Here is a 14800-nt window from a genome sequence, read left to right on the forward strand (position 1 = left end):
CATCACCCCACACACACCCATCAGAAATCAAAACAAGGTATGGATGATCCATGATGTATTTTAACACACATGTTTAAACTGGTCCTATTTTGAGTGCAAAGGCACATGTTCAATAAAGGAATAAAACAATGTGAATGGTCTTAATACCACAAAGAAACCACTTTAGGTTGTAGGTGGGATCAGTTAATGTATCATTTTATATCATTACAATGGTTTTATTCCAGACAATCTAGTGGCTTGTGTTACAACCTGAAATCTTGATGCATTTAAAAGGGATATTTTTTCCTTTGATTTACACAACCTACTCAGCTCTTTGAAGAGGCAAAAGATTTTTTTATGTGAAACAGTTAATGAAAAAAAAAAACCTGAAATGTCTTGGTTAGGTAAGTATTCACTCCCCTGAGTCAATACTTGATAGAACCAACTTTGGCAGCAATTACATCTGAGTCTTTTAGGGTAAGTCTCTACCAGGTTTGCACATCTGGACCGTGCAATATTTGCCATTCTTCTTGGCAAAATTGTTCAAGCTCTGTCAAGTTGGATGGGGATCATTGGTGGACAGCAATCTTCAAGTCTTGCCACAGATTCTCAATCAGATTCAAGTCCGGGCTTCGACTGGGCCACTCTAGGATATCCACTTTCTTGTTTTTAAGCCACTCCAGTGTCGCTTTGGCTGTGTGCTTGGGGTCATTGTCCTGCTGAAAGGTGACTCTCCAACCCAGTCTTAGGTCTTCGCAGACTGAGGCAGGTTTTCCTCAAGGATTTGCCTGTATTTAGTTCCATCCATTTTGCCCTCTACCCTGACAGTCCCAGTCCCTGCCGATGAAAAGCATCCCCATAGTATGATGCTGCCACCACCATGCTTCACAGTAGGGATGGTGTTACCAGGGTGATGTGCTGTGTTGGGTTTGCACCAGACATAACGCTTCGCATTTAGGCCAAATAGTTCAATTTTTGTTTCATCGGACCACAGAATATTTTGCCACATCTTTTTAGAGTCTCCCACAAGCCTTTTTGCAAATTCCAAACGGGATTTTACATGGGCTTTTTTCAGAAATGTCTTTCTTTTTGCCACTCTTCCATACAGGCCAGATTTGTGAGTCATGCATAGTTTCTCCCATCACAGCCATGGAACGCTGTAGGTCTTTCAGAGTTGTCATTGGTCTCTTCGTGGCTTCTCTGAGCTATGCCCTTCTTACCTGGCTGCCCTTTGGGAGACGGCCTGCTCTAAGCAGATTCTGGTTGGTGCCGTATACCTTCCACTTCTTAATGATCAACTTGACTGTACTCCAAGGGATATTCAATGCCTTTGAAATCGTTTTATACCCCTCCCCTGATCTGTGCCTTTCCACAACTTTACCCCAGAGTTGTTTTGAAAGTTCCTTGGTCTTCATGGTAGTATCTTTGCTTTGAATGCACTAACCAACTGTGGAGACAGGTGCATTTAATCTGAAATCATGTGAAGCACTTTTATTGCACACAGATGGACTCCATTTAACTTACTGTTTGAATTCTGAAGGCAATTAGTTGCACCTGAGCTTATTTTGAAATATCATTACAAAAGGAGTGAATACTTATCTAATAAAGACTCTCCAGGTTTTTATTTTTAATTGATTTGTTCTTTCACACACACCCCCCATACGCATTTTTGCACACATTGAAAGTGTTGAGTAATTTCTGTAAATCAAAGGAAAAAATCCCATTTAAATGCATCAAGACTTCAAGTCGTAACACAACAAACTGTGAAAATGTCCAAGGGGGGTAAATACTTCCTATAGCCACTGTATATACATATATTTATATATTTGTTGTTGGACATTATGTTGATCATATTGATGATATTGTTACAAATGTATTAAATAATCGAATGGCTGTGTAATGTAATGTTATTGCTATATGTTTTGTTATGCTTTTGTTTGTAAATGTATGTATGTATGTGCACTCTTATATGTTAAATTTAAAAAACATAATAAAAATTATTATGAAATATACTCCTGCCTTACAGGTCACCACGATCAGAGCAGCACCTAAGCTGGAAACTAAGCTGGCTGTTTTTGAAGACATGAACAGCTTAGCAGTGAGTATTTTCCAGAGTTCTGCAGCATCCTACTTCATACCTCCAAAATTCCTTTCTTCTTACTGTCATTTCTCTCCTCGCTGTCGGAGCGTCCCATTAAAATGAAGTAGCAGTCTTTGCAAACTTTGTTGATTTTACTGTTGTCGTACTCCAACGGAGCTTTGTGGTCTGAGCATTTCCAGCACACAACCTGAAAACAAACAAAGCACGCAGGTCAAAACACATTTACAGTACACCACTTAAAACACTGCAGAATAATTCTACATTGGACACACCTCCAGTGATCCCCACAATTCTTTAGAACAGCTCCCAATCTCCCAGGTTGATTACAGGAGGTGCACATGTTATTAGGGGTGTGCTGATATGCATACTTGTAATTACCTTTAAGAAGTATTTGTTGGCAGTTATTAAATAAATCAAAAACATACCTATTTATTAATGTGTTGACTTAAAAATGAGAAAAGCGGAGCACCAATCAATGGCTGTTCACTTCTGCAGTGTGTTTTAAAAGCCAATTGGAAGTGAATTTTTCTCTCATCCGGGGCACTGACATTTTTACTGACACCGACAGGGCTGGATTAACACATATAGAAACTAGGCATGTCACTGACATTCGAACAGAGGCATGTATCTTAAAATAAAATTGTTCTGACAGGTGTTACTCAGATTTCTGTAACACTACCCCACAGAATTCTGTGATCACACATTATTCCATGCTTGTGCAGATGCAGTTTTTAAAAGATCGTTGGACGTGCAAACGTGATATTTCTGAGCCCGAGCACCGTTGTGTTCTCCATCGAGTTCTGCTGCAGCTTGCAACAAATGTTGTAAACAAGACTAAACTAATTATGTGGCAAAATAAAATGGCACAATTAACACCACTGATTTTCTAGCTATACAGTAGGTTCAACCTCCTGTGTTGCTCAATACACGAAACCCTTGATTAAAGTAACCTATACAACTTTTTTCTTTTAAAACACATTTTCATTGTATTACATGTAAATACTCTTCAGAAATATCAAGCGTTCACATCCAGCGGTCTTTGAAAAAAGCAACTGTGTTGGTGTGCAATGAAGGGTACAGAATTCTACCATATGTAACACCTGAACGTGAATGCCAAAACATTGGTGATTTCTCTGCTCTTGAGAAAAGGGCATTTTCTTTAATGAAGCAATATACAGGCATGTTTGTTTTTTACTATTTATTTTTCGTGGACTATTGTGTTGCTACCGTTAGCGAAAAATGTTTGAGCTCCCTTCTATATATCACCTTTTTGAACTTCATATGTTGTTCCTTGTTTGTTTGAACTGCTGCCTTTTTATTCAGGAAATCAGGGAAAGTCCTTGTCAAGCTGTGCGCAGGATTTAACGTAGACTTCAGTTTGTTTCTGGTTTTATTCTGAAATGTATTTAGCACATCCCCTACAGTTTAATTTTCTGTCAGATTCATTCAGAAGTTCATAATAACTTCAAACTGAGAATTATACCTGTTGCAAAAGGGTGGAGGGCAAGTTATAAAGGCTATAATGTATATAGAGGTGTGTATTATTGTATGTATGTGTATGTGTGTGTGGCTGTTTGTTCAGGGGTAGGGGACCCGCAAGTGTATGCTTGCCTAGGAACCAGTGATGGGTTAATCCGACCCTGCGTACTGTAGCTGTAAATTGACAGTTTCAGTCCACGGCCTCGATATGACAGTAAAAATGATAAGTTCAGCCCCCACATGGAAAATATTCCCCATCAAAATTGACATTTTTACCGCCTTCTTTCTCACCATGTGGGGCTGCATGAGTTACACAGCGCTTTGCATGCACATATCACCTACTCTGGAACCCCTTTCTCCATCGCATGCAGTTTTTATGCATCATCAACCACAAATAGAGGAAACACCTCCACAGAATTGGTCCACCATAGCTGGAATGACACTTTAGGTAGTTTTCTGTTATACTGCATAATGTATGCAAAATGGAGTTTCCTAATACCCACACTTTTGACCAACGAAGCAACTTTGAAAGTAAGCTATATTAACAAATATTTTGGGCTATTTTTCACTGCTTTAGGTTTAATTATACCCTTTGAAGAACACCAATAACAATATTAAAGGAACTATGTGCGCAATATTTTTGTGCAACGGAACATATGAACCTCGAGAATTGAAAATTGACTGCAGATTTTAACAGTGACTAAAAAGGCAGACTGCTTTACCATCCTTTCCATGAGTTGTGTCTAATGGGAAAAGCATTGTAAAACGTTTGTAAGAGCCCTTGGCGGGCCGCTGTACTCACGTATCCACATGCTCTGCAGTGATGCCTCCTCCTGGTCAGTGCGTTGAAGGGCTCCTTGCACTTCATACACATGGTCACTTCGTTGTCTCGTATCCAGCGCGGGGCTCTTTTCCCCAGCTCTGCAGACTTTGAAGAAAACACTTTCCCATCAGCTAATCTCAATCTACAGTTTAACAAGTGTCACAAATCCATTGGGTTGACCCATCAGTGCAAAATTAGTTGTGTATTTACATGATGCAATAAAACACAGGAGGTGGTTTGAGTTTTTATGGCAGCTACTGTGTGTTTTACATATTACGAAGAACTGTAACACAAGATTATCTCTATACAACTTCGCAATTATGAAAAAGTCAGAGGGAATACAAATAAAGAAAACTATGCCTACTCCGCAGCATCTCCTCCTCAATGATTACCCACAACCGGACACCAAACCCTGTACTCTATCCGCAACTTGGGTGGAGATATGCAAATTAGCTTAATATTAAATATTAGCGCTTAAAGGAGTAGGCTATGCATTAAACAGAGAATAAATACAGTATCACAACGCTTTCCGTCAGGCTTCTTCATTCCGCTGTCAAGTATCTGATCAGGAAATGATATGTTGGTGCATTACGTTTCTTATTAAACCTGTGCAATGAAAAGCAAACAGAAACTGAAGACTTACCGAAACTTCAAGAGGGTGCTCCTCCTGTTCCTTTGCTATGGCCATTTTGAAGGTCTCATTCTTTTGATTAAATATATCTATTGTTTTCTGGAAGGCCTGCAAACACAAAGACACGACCTAATTTTAATATTCAGTAAAGCAGCACAATCTGTATTTGTAGATTGGCACAGGCCTGCAGTGGCTGCTCTTTATTTAAACAGTGTGCTGATGACAGGACAAACAAGGCGGGTTTGAAGGTGATAAACACTTACACCCAGTATGGTACAACATACAGTAATCAAACAACATTGCAGCTCAGTTTTATATATTTAGAATCTGAAATGGTAAAGATGCACTTTCTGCTGTTGACTAATTTTGATCAAACTCTTGACTGAGTTTTAATGGAGACAATGGATGAAAGAGAACATTAAAATACCTACCTTTATCCAGTCGATTTTGTCTTGTTCAGAGCTAAAATTGTAAATGAGATATTCATTAATAATCAAAGAGACAACAAACACAAATACTACAAGTGAACGAACTTGACACTGACACCAACATTTACATTGAACTTTTAATTTCTTTTGAAAAAACTACAAATACATGGAACCATTAGCTATCATTTGCTCAGCAGTTACATCTAGCAAGATTACATTTTCTAACCCATTCTTGTGCCATTTTAAAATGTCAGTGTTCAACAGTATTTTGCAAGTTCTGTCTTAATGAAGTTGTAAAGAGTGCAGCTCAAAATGAGGTTGCTAGTGTTTATAAAACCTGGTAAGAAACCACTTACAGGAACATTCCACCAAAGGGACATATTCCAATGCTGTTGGTTTCCACTTATGACCGTTTTAACCTCTTTCTTTCTTGGATATGACTGCAGTGGTAGCTGGCATTTGTTCTCTTGGTAGTTTTGACCTTGCCTTGACTTCTGATTCCTCTTTGGTTGGCTTCTGTATCTGAGTGTTCTGTCAACTTTTACCTTCTACCCAAGTCATGATACCAACCCCCAATGTAGGGGTTTCTTGGATTAAAAGGTTTCAAATACACAGTTTCTATATCATGTTTTAAACTTCATTTTGCATCCAAGTCACTGAGAAAGACTAACTTTTGTCAGTTAATTTATCAAGCTTCTTTGAGTACTTCTAAATTCCTCACTGTTAAGTATTTAATAGTTATGGGTGATCGTCCTACTTCTCATAGCAACCTCTCGCTAACCCGAACCAAGCAGTGACAATGAAATGCATGCAGCTGCACAAAACAAACTTCTATATCATAATTGTGTGCCGAGTGTGCAAAATCGATGTCTCTTTTTTATTGATCTTTGATTTAATATACTTATACAAACAAACAGAAAATATAAAGCCTAAACAATGTCTTTTTAGAGATGTAGAGACCAGTACCCAGAATAAATCACTGATCTGAACATGGTCTGGTCCCAGCTGGTTTGGATTAGCTAGACACGGTGTACAGTCCCTTATAAAAGTTTCCCATAGTAAAAGCATAGCAAAGTGTAATGAAGCACAGTGAAAGCAAGGTAAAGCATAGGTAAGCATGTTAAAGCCCAGAGCAGCTATGGTAAAGAATATAAGCAGCATGACAAACTATAGTAAATGCATAAGCAAAGCATGGGAAAAGTGCAACATTACAGCGCAAAAATATTGTGCTAAACTTATACAGGAGTACACGTGGGGTCGTCTCTGTCTTCGATTACTTCTCACCTGGCCTGGAGCTCCAGTGTCCTCTCCTTCCCAGACACCTGGAAGGTGTGCGGATAGTCTTCATTCAGGGTCTCCAGCACCTTCATGCCATCAATGCCCACCCTGTTCCGGATGGTGAACTTCTGTCCCACTAAGCTGAACTTTGGTACACAGTACAGCAACATGTTGTTAAACTGCGAGGAGAAAGCAGAAATAAAACCTTCAATAAATTGTCTGACAAATTAACGATTTTTTATGATCCTATTTAAGGTCTCACTTGGCAGAAGCACACATCTTTGGCGTTCTTGAATACATTAAGCATCTCTGTCCAAGGTCTGCAGGTTCACCCTTTTGGGGGTCGCATGCAGCCTGTGGGTCTCAGGTTTCACAACGCTGGTTTACTGTGCAGCCTTAACATGATATTGTAATGACCCTTTTCTACCAGCAGATGGCTCTCAATTCACTCATAAATAGTCAATTATAGAAGCTGCAGCTCTTCACTTATTTAGAAGATGTGTTCAAAGGGAATCTGGTCAAAGCAGAGGCCACAATGAAAAAAAAACAAACAAAATCATAAAATTAACTTTGCTAATTTCAGTAAACCGTTTTGCAGAGTCCCTGCCAAGCCAGGATGTATATCTTACCAAGAACAGGTATCGTTCCTGGGCGGAGGTGTTGCGGGCTGCAAGCTTCTGGATCTGTCCTTCTTTAATCAACTCATTGGAAGGGTTGACTATGTCCTCCTCATCACCCAGCATCTCGTACACCTCCAGAAGCTTCTTCAGATTCTCCTGTGAGCAAAACCGGAAGAATATCTGTCCTGGATGCTCCCCACACTCCCTGTGTCACTCAGGTCAGGGGGTAAGCCTGGGGGTGCTCCCCACACTCCCTGTGTCACTCAGGACAGGGGGTAAGCCTGGGGGTGCTCCCCACTCTCCCTGTGTCACTCAGGACAGGGGGTAAGCCTAGGGGTGCTCCCCACACTCCCTGTGTCACTCAGGACAGGGGGTAAAGCCTGGGTGCTCCCCACACTCCCTGTGTCACTCTGGACAGGGGGTAAGCCTGGGTGTTCCTCACAGTCCCTGTGTCACTCAGGAAGGGGGTAAGCCTGGGTGCTCCCCACACTACCTTCATTTCAGTGGAAATACTGCGTTTTCCACTCACTGACTCACTGTGTGACCTTGAGCAAGTCACTTAACCTCCTGGTGCGCTATCTTTCGGGTGAGATGTTGTTGGACGTGAATCTAAAGCTGATGCACAGTTCACACACCCTTGTCTCTGTAAGTCGCCTTGGTTAAAGGCATCTGCTAAATAAACTAATAATAATAATAAAAATAATAATAATAATAATAATAGTTTTAATAAAGTTTAGTCGCTTATTAACATGTTGTGATCCCATTTGTACATTCTGCTTGTAAATGAAAAAGTAAGGCTTGGCCAATTTAAAAGGCCATTTAGTGTTACATAAAATTGAATTAATTTTACTATTAACACATTTCTCAGCTGTGATTGAGATATACGAATAGCTTAACAGGTATCAAATGAATTCTTAAAGGAGAGTATAGAAGTCGGAGTAAAACACAGAAAATCACAAGCCCTAGTTATTTAGTACTGATCTGTATATTTATTCTATCTGTTTTTTTTAATAAAAAAGAATGCACTCACTGATTTTCGAATTGCGCTATTTGAGTGCGTGGCAGCAGTAGCAATAATTTCAAGCGACTCTGGAAAAGATTTAACAAAAAAAAAACAGGATTTGGTTCAAACATGAGCTAACATTTGAATAACACAAAATGAAGAATCAGAGGTAGAATTAGCATCCAAATTCCTAATCTAATCCTGGACAGGCAACTAACAACAACAGTTACTGCATTGCAGGAACAGAAATCCAGACTCCAGTTGCATAGCAGTTTCACCCATTCCAGGTTTTAATATAAGCTTGATTAACCACAGTTTAGAGGTAACAAACTCACATGTGTCTTAATAAAATCACAGTAAAACCAGGAATGGATCAAACTGCTAAAGTAACACAGACACCAGTTTAAAATGATCAGGCAAATTACAAAGTAACCTGTCTTCAAATTAAGACAATGGCACTTCATGATTTTTTAAATTTTATTTAGTATAAATATAAAACATTTATTTGAAATATTTTTGCAGAGAGTATTTAACTTATGACTGAAAATATTTAATTGCCACTTATTGTAAAGCCACTTTAGACTGGTCTAACAATAATCTTGTTAGCTTAGGTTAATGCCGTTTAATATGGTGTCTGAAACCAGACAATACTGCTGCAACTGGCTGAACCAACATCCTTTTCAGCGCTGTAGAAACTCGCACCTAGAAATAGTGTCAGATAGACTGAAATAAAACAACCCTGCAAGACATGAGAACCACAGAACCACAGCTAGCCCCGTGCGACAAAAGAGGACAAGACTGTGAAGATCAGACACAGCAGAGGCATGACTGTGAAGAGCAGACACAGCAGAGGCAGGACTGTGAAGAATAGACACAGCAGAGGCAGGACTGTGAAGAGCAGACACAGCAGAGGCAGGACTGTGAAGAGCAGACACAGCAGAGGTAAGGATGTGAAGAGCAGACACAGCAGAGGCAGGACTGTGAAGAGCAGACACAGCAGAGGCAGGACTGTGAAGAGCAGACACAGCAGAGGCATGACTGTGAACAGCGGACACAGCAGAGGTAAGGATGTGAAGAGCAGACACAGCAGAGGCAGGACTGTGAAGAGCAGACACAGCAGAGGTAAGGATGTGAAGATCAGACACAGCAGAGACAGGACTGTGAAGAGCAGACACAGCAGAGGTAATGATGTGAAAATCAGGCACAGCAGAGGCAAGACTGTGAAGATCAGACACAGCAGAGGCACTGTGAAGGCAGACACAGCAGAGGCAAGTGAAGATCAGACACAGCAGAGACAGGACTGTGAAGATCAGACACAGCAGAGGCATGACTGTGAAGAGCAGACACAGCAGAGGCAGGACTGTGAAGAGCAGACACAGCAGAGGCAGGACTGTGAAGAGCAGACACAGCAGAGGCAGGACTGTGAAGAGCAGACACAGCAGAGGCAGGACTGTGAAGAGCAGACACAGCAGAGGCAGGACTGTGAAGAGCAGACACAGCAGAGGCATGACTGTGAACAGCGGACACAGCAGAGGTAAGGATGTGAAGAGCAGACACAGCAGAGGCAGGACTGTGAAGAGCAGACACAGCAGAGGTAAGGACTGTGAAGAGCAGACACAGCAGAGGCAGGACTGTGAAGAGCAGACACAGCAGAGGCAGGACTGTGAAGAGCAGACACAGCAGAGGCAGGACTGTGAAGAGCAGACACAGCAGAGGTAAGGATGTGAAGATCAGACACAGCAGAGACAGGACTGTGAAGATCAGACACAGCAGAGACAGGACTGTGAAGATCAGACACAGCAGAGACAGGACTGTGAAGATCAGACACAGCAGAGGTAGGACTGTGAAGATCAGACACAGCAGAGACAGGACTGTGAAGATCAGACACAGCAGAGACAGGACTGTGAAGATCAGACACAGCAGAGGCAGGACTGTGAAGATCAGACACAGCAGAGACAGGACTGTGAAGATCAGACACAGCAGAGACAGGACTGTGAAGATCAGACACAGCAGAGACAGGACTGTGAAGAGCAGACACAGCAGAGGCATGACTGTGAACAGCGGACACAGCAGAGGTAAGGATGTGAAGAGCAGACACAGCAGAGGCAGGACTGTGAAGAGCAGACACAGCAGAGGCATGACTGTGAACAGCAGACACAGCAGAGGTAAGGATGTGAAGAGCAGACACAGCAGAGGCAGGACTGTGAAGAGCAGACACAGCAGAGGTAGGACTGTGAAGAGCAGACACAGCAGAGGCAGGACTGTGAAGAGCAGACACAGCAGAGGCAGGACTGTGAAGAGCAGACACAGCAGAGGCAGGACTGTGAAGAGCAGACACAGCAGAGGTAAGGATGTGAAGATCAGACACAGCAGAGACAGGACTGTGAAGATCAGACACAGCAGAGGCAGGACTGTGAAGATCAGACACAGCAGAGACAGGACTGTGAAGATCAGACACAGCAGAGACAGGACTGTGAAGATCAGACACAGCAGAGGCAGGACTGTGAAGATCAGACACAGCAGAGGCATGACTGTGAAGAGCAGACACAGCAGAGGCAAGGATGTGAAGATCAGACACAGCAGAGACAGGACTGTGAAGATCAGACACAGCAGAGGCAGGACTGTGAAGATCAGACACAGCAGAGGCAGGACTGTGAAGAGCAGACACAGCAGAGGCTTCAATCCTGGAGTGTGAAGAATAGACACAGCAGAGGACTGTGAAGAGCAGACACAGCAGAGGCAGGACTGTGAAGAGCAGACACAGCAGAGGTAAGGACTGTGAAGATCAGACACAGCAGAGGCATGACTGTGAAGAGCAGACACAGCAGAGGTAAGGATGTGAAGAGCACACACAGCAGAGGCAGGACTGTGAAGAGCAGACACAGCAGAGGTAAGGATGTGAAGATCAGACACAGCAGAGGCAGGACTGTGAAGAGCAGACACAGCAGAGGCAAGGATGTGAAGATCAGACACAGCAGAGGCAGGACTGTGAAGAGCAGACACAGCAGAGGTAAGGATGTGAAGATCAGACACAGCAGAGACAGGACTGTGAAGATCAGACACAGCAGAGACAGGACTGTGAAGATCAGACACAGCAGAGGCAGGACTGTGAAGATCAGACACAGCAGAGACAGGACTGTGAAGATCAGACACAGCAGAGGTATGACTGTGAAAATCAGGCACAGCAGAGGCAAGACTGTGAAGATCAGACACAGCAGAGGCATGACTGTGAAGAGCAGACACAGCAGAGGCAAGGATGTGAAGATCAGACACAGCAGAGACAGGACTGTGAAGAGCAGACACAGCAGAGGTAAGGATGTGAAAATCAGGCATAGCAGAGACAGGACTGTGAAGATCAGACACAGCAGAGGCATGACTGTGAAGATCAGGCAGACCTGGCAGATCTTCACCTTTGATCTTTCAAAGGGGGCAGCACCAACATTTCCATTGTGAAAAGCACAGTCTGGGGACTGCTAGTTCCATTGAAACCTGTGTTTATTTATAGCCTCCTGAACCCAGTGGTACATCAGCTTTTTGTTGAATGACACCTTGAATAAGCAGCCACCCCTAGGTTAGGCCCTCCAGTGACCGCAGGCTAATTCAGGTTTTACTGCATGCTAGTAAATCAGTTCTGAACTGTGCAGTTTCACCTTTTTTACAACTCAATCAAAGTAAAACCAAGATAAACTAAACTGGCTAGCAATCCTTAAAATTGTGGTTTGTTGGGTAGAGAAGTAGAAAATACCACAAGTTCTGTCTAATTCAGCCCCTCTACAAACTGGTATTCTAATTTGGCACGATTTTGGGGTCTTGATCAAATCCTTATTGTAATGAATGGTGTGATTCCCCTCTACAATCTGGAACCTGTATTCTGGAATTTCTTCTGCCTAAAATCAATGTAAATATGACTGTGCAATTCTCTTTTATAAACTGAAGACTAGTATAAAAAAAACTAAATAAAAACAAAAGCAAGACTTAGTGTATATATACACACACTCACATTAATCTTAAGTTTACAAAACAAGTTTTGGCGTATGATGATGACTTTCACACAGCACTGCTTCAGAATACACAATACCAAAGCCTGAAAAATATGGTTTAATCACTGTAACAGACAGCATAAAATACACTGCATATAATCCTTTGACCTTAATAGTGTTGGACATAAATATACTGCCATTGTTGAAATCATTCAAACAAAGGGACTTTGAGAAAACCAACATCTATCGCAGTGCATTTGTCTATCTGTTTAGTATATTTGTCTTAATGTAACTACATGTATTATTTAACTGCTGGTGGCTTCTCTTTAGATACATGTAATGATAATAAGGAAATATTGGCAGGTATCTATTCAACTGATTTAAAACAACAGCACATCCTAATACCATCGCTATAAAACTCTGAAGTTTTGTATATTCTAAAAGAAAGAGATGCACTGAAGGAGCTTGCTAGCACTGTCAGAGTTGATGGTATTAGTCCTATTTGGATTGCTTCAATCCTGGAGTACTAAGATCTATTCCCGGTGTGGGTAATAAGGAGTGGTATTGGGCTCACTCTCTGCGTCCTTGCGGTCCGAGGACTCCTGAGGCAGCTTCTTCAGGTAGTCCTTGAGCAGCATCTCGTAGCGCGGCACTCTCTGCACCGGCTCCAACATGTGGTGCTGCAGAGTCAGACTCCCACACACCTCCTGCTTCTGCAACACAGCACAGCAGAGCTGCCGTCAGCACAGGATAAAACACTGGACACTTTCAGACAAGATAAAACACTGGACACCTTCAGACAGCACAGGATAAAACACTGGACACCTTCAGACAGGATAAAACACTGGACACCATCAGCCTGACACGTGGAAGCAGAATCCCAGAAGAGATACTAGCCTCAAGGTTCATTAACGTCATCTTCATCTCATACAGTAGGGCCTGCCAGAACTCCACCCACATCCCCCACACCCACACCCACACCCACACCCACACACACACACACCCACACACACACACACAACATACTAACTAACTGGAATTAAAGGTCAAATTAAGACAAGCAGTTACCTCATTAGCCCAGGTTGACGATATTATTAGTTTTATGGGTGTTTCTTTTTAAAAACATGCTATAGGTGGAAGATAATCACCAAAAAATGCAGCCTACATTTTGTTTCACTGAAATAATTCAGAGATTACATATGGTATTCATATTCCCTGCTGCTGCAGTAGTAGTGGCAAGATATCCGTTTAGTAGAGTGGCCAGAAAGCATCAAGGAGGGAGGAAACTTGTGTGTCTCCCTAAATTGTACTGAAGGTTAATCTACATAAAGACGGAGTAAAAAGTCACCCAAGGGATAATATTAAATGACTGTGGGACACTGCAGCTTTTACAGCCATGTGCATTGGGTTTTATACAGTCATTGTAACGACAAGGAAGTAGCACCAAATTACATATTTATTATTATTATTATTGTTTGAGTAGACAGTTACAATCTTCTCCCTGTATACATCCTGTCTGCAATGGTCTGTCACTGTACCTGAATGTGCTGGATACATTTTTGCAGTGGTCTGTCACTGTACCTGAATGTCCTGGATGATGGTTTTGAACTGCGGAGACCTGTCTGTCCAGATCTTCAGCAGCTCCATGGCCTGCTCAAAGTTCTTCACATATTCTCCGTACATCTTCAAAAAGGGGGTCAGCTTCTGAAGGATGTCTCCTAGCCGCGGCGTCGAGGTCCTACACATGAATATAACAATAACTTATAAAGCTGGATTGTTTTCACGGTTATAAGAGATTTCATGATTTCCGTGAAATATACCTATTGCTGTGTAATATGTAGTGTCCTGTGAAAATTGACATTTCTGAAACAATAGTGTAAATATACATATTTTTTTTCCCCCACTTAAAAGTACAGCGAATGTTTGCCTTTTGGATGCACTACATGGTACACCGGACTTAGGAACTTGGCAGCATGTTCAGTTTGCTTCATAGACAGGCACAATTTCTTTAAAATGTCTTCAATGAAAAAGACACCAGCTGCATCAAAAGATCAGAAATATTTCTGCTAAAGATCACTCTGTCCAGTAAAAGAAGAGGGCATTTCATGTATCTGTTGTCATTTTGATATTTATTTATTTTTTAATTTTGTTTGATAATTTACTGATGGTTAAAATAGAATGTCTTTAAAAGGTGAATAAAAAAAAAAAAAAAAACCCGAAATATTCCACAATTTAGTATTTACTGTTTTTCAGGTGAGCATTTTAATATTTATGAACATTTTTTGTTGTATAATAGCTCTAGGAAAAAATGTATTTTGAATGTGACAACAATATTTTTTCAGCTTTAACAAACATTACGTTTAAATCATGAAATCTTCAAATACCATTTTTAAACCATGAAAATAATACAGCCCTAACAATAACATAATGGCATCTATCCTAATGTCTACTGCATATTTTAAACCCTTTCATCTTGAG

The 14800-nt window shown here is 41.4% G+C and overlaps 1 protein-coding gene across 4 annotated transcripts in view; it reads right to left on the reverse strand.

Moving 5' to 3' along the window:
• The window catches only part of LOC121319545 (FYVE, RhoGEF and PH domain-containing protein 4-like), a 132015-nt gene that overhangs the window by 2140 nt on the left and 115075 nt on the right, over window positions 1-14800 (reverse strand). For all 4 annotated transcript variants that reach the window (XM_041257099.1, XM_041257101.1, XM_041257100.1 and 1 more), the window contains 9 exons: window positions 13904-14060; window positions 12897-13035; window positions 8370-8428; window positions 7349-7495; window positions 6726-6898; window positions 5445-5475; window positions 5026-5121; window positions 4362-4487; window positions 2118-2267 (listed from right to left, as the gene is read on the reverse strand). In XM_041257099.1, the coding sequence (XP_041113033.1) occupies window positions 2118-2267; window positions 4362-4487; window positions 5026-5121; window positions 5445-5475; window positions 6726-6898; window positions 7349-7495; window positions 8370-8428; window positions 12897-13035; window positions 13904-14060 (1078 nt within the window). The remainder of the gene's footprint in view (window positions 1-2117; window positions 2268-4361; window positions 4488-5025; window positions 5122-5444; window positions 5476-6725; window positions 6899-7348; window positions 7496-8369; window positions 8429-12896; window positions 13036-13903; window positions 14061-14800) is intronic.

The sequence above is a fragment of the Polyodon spathula genome, chromosome 8 (assembly GCF_017654505.1).
Source record: "Polyodon spathula isolate WHYD16114869_AA chromosome 8, ASM1765450v1, whole genome shotgun sequence".
Lineage (NCBI taxonomy): Eukaryota > Metazoa > Chordata > Actinopteri > Acipenseriformes > Polyodontidae > Polyodon > Polyodon spathula.